Source organism: Phoca vitulina, unplaced genomic scaffold (genome assembly GCF_004348235.1).
Source record: "Phoca vitulina isolate PV1807 unplaced genomic scaffold, GSC_HSeal_1.0 scaffold8, whole genome shotgun sequence".
Lineage (NCBI taxonomy): Eukaryota > Metazoa > Chordata > Mammalia > Carnivora > Phocidae > Phoca > Phoca vitulina.
Genome location: NW_022589711.1, coordinates 50124980 through 50130979, shown reverse-complemented (window position 1 = coordinate 50130979; position 6000 = coordinate 50124980). Strand labels below are relative to the sequence as shown.

Below are 6000 nucleotides of genomic sequence, written 5' to 3'. Positions count from 1 at the left end.
AAAAAAAAAAAAAAAAAAAATTAAAAAAAAAAAAAAAAAAAAAAAGGGGAAAAAAAATTTAAAGCCTCTGATAAAATGCTTCCAATTAAGATAAAAAAAAAAAAAAAAACAGGGAAGCAGCAACATCACATAGTAGAAAGGCAGCTGGTCTAGTGAGTAACAGATCTGATACAGTCCTCAAACTTGCTGGTGACCTTGACAGACAAGCATCTAATCTCTCAGTGCATCAAGAATTATAAAAGGAAGGGGTTGATACAATCATCGTTAGGATTCTTTTATATTCTAATCACTATCACTTAGAACACAAATGCTTTTAGGATTAGTATTACTGATTATATCCATCAGTGATATTCTCCTCATATATTATTTTGAACCAAGTACACACAAAAGCATTATATTACTTTTTGAATAATCAGCTCCCAGTAAATACAAGGACTTACAGTAGTCCTCAGCAGCACCACTTCACAGTCTCTAATTGCAGCTCTAATACAGGTCGCCTTCACCCGCCATTCGGGCATCCAGTAGAGGAGGAGGAGGAGAAAGCCACCAGTGCAAACCACTCCTAGAGAAACTATGGCAAGCTTCCAGCGACACAAATTATAGCCATAAATCTCCTGCATGGACATGGTGATCACACAATTGAATATCAAATGATAGGAGAGGTAACAGCCAAAATTTTTTGTTTTCCCGATAAGTATTAACAGTCTTATCATATAAAAGGTAGGCTTTTTTTTTTAAATAAACTTTTAAGTTTGGAATGATTTTAGATTTGCAGAAAGTTCTCTGTATACCCTTCCTCTGGTTTACCCTGCTAACTTGGTACATTTGTCAAAATCAAGAGATTGACACTGGTACATTACTATTAACTAAACCTAGTCTCTATTAGAATTTCACTAGTTTTTCCACTGTCTTATTTCTGTTCCAGGACATAAGCCATAATATAACACTGCATTTAGACGAAGTAAGTTTTAACTTTTTCTCCCGAATGATTAGCTAATTGTCTCAATACCACTGTGACTGATCAATTTGACTTCTTGAGGCCAATTATTTCAATTGTTTCAGTTTACTGCCCCCCCCCCATAAACCAACAAGGGTCGCCAAATTTAGCAAATGAAAATGCAGAGGGCCTAAATTTAAATTTCCATAAAAAATTAATTTTGCTTGCCCTATGCTATATTTGGGGACATGCTTATATAAAAAAATTTATTCCTTGATTATCTGAAATTCATATTTAATGGGGTGTCTTATATTATACCTGACAACCTTATCTCCCCCCTTCTACACACAAAGAGCTGAAAAGTTGTTTTTTTTATTAAGCTGACTTTTAAACATTTTTTATAAATCAAAATTAGAAATCTTACATTTGGGATTATATTTAAAACATTAGCTAATGTAACTTCTTAAATTATCAAATAAAGTATACTACTCTCCTCTAAGTATTACAGTTCATAGTCAAACAGGAATTATACTAAAACCAACAAATAGAGATGTTACATAATCCCAATTAAAAAATGCAGTTGGGATGAGGAAAGCACATTGATTTAGTGTTTTGTTGTTGTTTCGTGTACTTTTCTACTTCCCTGGAATAATAAATTACAAAGATAAATTCTTCACACTTGACAAATAAGTTATAAAAACCAGTTACCATTTCATCTTCTTGACCCTGGTTGATAGTCTTCCTTTCTTCTTTGTCCATATCTACAGTGGTTTGATAGGTCTTGTGCTTCAGAACAGCTGAAGACAACTGAGGGGAAAGAAGAACAATTAGGGAATTCTGTTGTATTTTAGTAGACTATGTAACTTCATACTGTAAGACTTTGTTGTGATATGTGTATCAAAGTTTAACTGATATTTAAGTACTCACTAAAGTGCTGACTGGTTTTAATTACACTTTCAATAGTGTGCTAGTTCTTCTGACACATACTATCACAAAACCTGGCATATTTCATCAATTAACTTATACTAGCAATAGCCTTGGTACAAAACAATTTAAGTTCTGCGAGAAACTACTACATAATCTTCCCTTTTCATTCCCCAGACTCAGATAACAAATCTAGTTTAACCATCTTGAGGTAAAAGTGCTTCACACAACTCAATTTATTCCTTGAAGTATAGTGAAAAGGTAAAGCACCAGCAGTGAAACCAACCCCAAAACCTCTCCATGATTATTAAATTAATCATCCAACAGATATTTACTGAGCACCTTTTACATGAATGGTAATCCCTGGCCAAGAGTCAATTCCTAAAGCAGGTGTACCCTTATTAGAGATCACTCCCCCATTCTGATTCCAAGTCCACTAAGCAATCTTCTAATTGTTTGACTACCCATGATGCTTGTCTAGGAGAAAATTCATTGAGCTCATTGACAAATTTTTTTCCTGTATTAAAAAAGGAGACTGGAGGGGCACCTGGGTGACTCAGTTCGTTAAGCGTCTACCTTCAGCTCAGGTCACGATCCCAGGGTCCTGGGATCAAGCCCCACATCAGGCTCCCTGCTCAGCAGGGAGTCTGCTTTTCCCTCTGCCTCTCCCCACCCTGGCTTGTGCACTTTCTCACTCACTCTGTCTCTCTCTCTCAAATAAATAAATAAAATCTTTTTTTTTTTAATTTTTTTTTTTTTTTTTTAAGATTTTATTTATTTGCGAGAGAGACAATGAGAGACAGAGAGCATGAGAGGGAGGAGGGTCAGAGGGAGAAGCAGACTCCCTGCTGAGCAGGGAGCCTGATGTGGGACTCGATCCCGGGACTCCAGGATCATGTCCTGAGCCGAAGGCAGTCGCTTAACCAACTGAGCCACCCAGGCGCCCCATAAATAAATAAAATCTTTTTAAAAAGATACTAGCTTCAAATATTAGACATTCAGCCACACATTAAAGAGATTTGCAAAATATAAAACAATGTCAGTTTCCTTGTGATCTTTGTTGTTTTTGGAAAATAGATATTTTTCAGAAAAGTATTATTTAATCTGTAATAAGCTTATTACTGTTATGGTTTATTAATATTGAGTTAATATGCTTAAAGATATATCAGTTTTAATTAATATGGTATCAACAGATATAACTCACATAAACAAAAGCTCTTCAGAGGTCACAATAATTTTCAAGAATATAAAAATGTCTGAGACCAAATAACCACTGCTGTAGGCTAGGCTGATCTCTGCAGAACACAGTGGGAATATTATACCTCTCTCATTCCAGATGCCAGCCATCCTTCTACTTGTCTATCCAGTGTGTAGCACATGTCTGACACATGACAGACACTCAGAAAGTAGTTGTTGAATAAATGAAGTAAGGAAGATTTTGTGCTAAGACAGCCACAGTTATTTAATGTTTACATGAAATGAGTTAAATAGCCAAGTAAAACCAATTGCAGAATTTAAACAAATCCATATATAAGAGTACTGAAATCTCTTGATTTATATCATCAACAAAATGACCAGTAAAAAATACTGATGCTTCCTGCACCAGCACTCAAAGCTTCTGTACCTTCTGGTAACCCTGGAGATGGGGGTCAGGGCTGAGTGGCATTTCTACAGAAATAAAACACAAAACTTTGATTACATATACATATGTGTGTGTGTAATATGAAAGTTATGTTACATATATTACATATATTAATAATATATGTAACATATCACACACACACACGCCATCTTGGAAATGAAGTCTTAGAGGTATCTGGTCCAACATCTCCAAAACAAGCCACATCATCATACAAAACCCTGTGAGGAATTTAGTAAAAATTGCTTCTCAGTCTAGGGTAGTATTACAGCTATGAAGCATATTACTGGAGTCATTCCACCATGGTAAGCCTGATTCATCAAATCAGTATGACTTGAGATGTCAGTTATTCTCAAGGGCCATAACCTACTGCTATAGACTACTGGGAGAATGAGCAAGCCCAACCTCTTTCCCTGCAGAAAAGATCAGCTATTGTTGACTGAGTCTGGGGAGACACCAAAGTAGGCAGGTCTGCAAGGCAGATTATCAGTAAAGAGATCTGTACAGAGAAAGAACACCGAAAATATCCAAGATGGTCCCCCTCAAGTCTTCAGCTGAGTACTGATCGGTGCACGTATGTGAGGAAACTATTGAAGGCCAGAGAAAGCACCAACCAAAAGGATTAAGAGGAAAAACTCATCAGGGCTTACACCCCTGATGAGCTGAGAAGAATGCCTGTTCCTACTAACCCACAGTGGAAAACCTCATTAATCACAAGGATTCAGGAAGAGCGCTCAGAGGGGTGTTGCTTCAGTAGTGGGATCAAATTAGCCCTAAACTAAAAGCTACTCTGGTCCTACCTAACAAAACTCTTAAGACATGAAATAATAGGGGTGCCTGGGTGGCTCAGTAGGTTAAGCAGCTGCCTCTGGCTCAGGTCATGATCCCAGGGTTCTGGGATCCAGCCCTATGTCGGGCTCCCTGCTCCATGGGGGATCTGCTTTTCGCTCTCCTTTTGCCTCTCCCCCAGAATGTGTGCTCTCTCTCCTCTCAAATAAATAAAATCTTTTTTTTTTTTTAAGATTTTATTAATTTGTCAGAGGGCGGGGAAGCACAACCAGGGGGAGTGGGAGGGCAGAGGGAGAAGCAGGCTCCCTGCTGAGCAAGGAGACCGATGCGGGACTCAATCCTCGGACCCTGGGATCATGACCTGAGCCGAAGGCAGATGCTTAACCAACTGAGCCACCCAGGTGTCCCAATAAATAAAATCTTAAAAAAAAAAAAAATGAAATAATAAATTGTTCCCAAATAACAGCTTCACAAAATAAAGCTCAAGGAATTTATAAGAACACAAAATATCTAGTCCCACTTAAGGAACAATATCTGACATCCAATTAAAACTTAAAAGGTATGCAAAGAAAACCCATAATGAGAAAAATTAATCAGTAGAAAAAGACCAAAAACTGACACAAATAATAGAACTGGTAAACAAGGACATTAAAACAGCTGTTCTGGGGCGCCTGGGTGGCTCAGTTGGTTAAGCGACTGCCTTCGGCTCAGGTCATGATCCTGGAGTCCCAGGATCAAGTCCCGCATCGGGCTCCCTGCTCAGCAGGGAGTCTGCTTCTCCCTCTGACCCTACCCACTCTCATGTGCTCTCTCTCTCATTCTCTCTCTCAAATAAATAAATAAAATCTTAAAAAAAAAAAAAAAACAGCTGTTGTAACTGTAGTCCATATGTTCAAAACACAAGAGGAACAACTGAACACATTAAGTACAGACATGAAAGATATAAAAAAAACCCAACTTGACTATAAAAGTACAGTATCTGAGACGAAAAATTTACTAGACGAGATTAACAGCAGATTAAATATGGCAGAAGAAAAATTAATGAACCTGAAGACAAAATAATAGAAATATTCAAAATGAAAAATGAACAGAAAAAAAGACTAGGGGGAGAAAAGCACATAACAACATCAGTACACCATGAGACAACTTCAAGCACCCTAATATACGTGTAAGGTAGGAAGGACCAAAAATATGTGATGATATAATGGCCAAAATTTTTCCAAATAAGATGAAAAACTATAAGCCTACAGATCCAAAGCATCCAATACTAAGCAAATGAACAATGAAAAATTACACCAAGGCATGTCATTATCAAACTGCTCAAAAGCAGTGATGAGGGGCGCCTAGGTGGCTCAATCGGTTACGCATCTGCCTTTGGCTCAGGTCATGATCCCAGACTCCTGGGATGGAGTTCCACGCTGGGCTCTCTGCTCAGCAGCGAGCCTGCTTCTCCCTCTCCCTCTGCCTGCAGTTCCCCCTGCTTGTGCTCTCTCTGTCAAATAAATAAAATCTTTCAAAAAAAAAAAAAAAAAAAAAAAAGGAGTGATGAAAAATATCTTAAAAGGATCCAGAGGAAAATGATGTGTTACATATACAAACGAAGATAGATAAGAATGACATCAGATTTCTTGCTAAAAATAATGCAGGTGAGAACAGCTGAGCAACATCTTTGAAGTACTGCGAAAAAAATATTCAGAGAATTCTATACCCA

General features: G+C 37.5%; 1 protein-coding gene across 7 annotated transcripts in view; it reads right to left on the bottom strand.

Moving 5' to 3' along the window:
- The window catches only part of ATP13A3 (ATPase 13A3), a 95951-nt gene that overhangs the window by 67301 nt on the left and 22650 nt on the right, over window positions 1–6000 (bottom strand). For all 7 annotated transcript variants that reach the window (XR_004299808.1, XM_032406890.1, XM_032406888.1 and 4 more), the window contains 2 exons: window positions 1646–1744; window positions 441–614 (listed from right to left, as the gene is read on the bottom strand). Coding sequence is in view for 6 of the 7 variants with exons in the window: in XM_032406890.1 (XP_032262781.1) it covers window positions 441–614; window positions 1646–1696 (225 nt within the window). In the remaining variant the exon portion in view is untranslated. The remainder of the gene's footprint in view (window positions 1–440; window positions 615–1645; window positions 1745–6000) is intronic.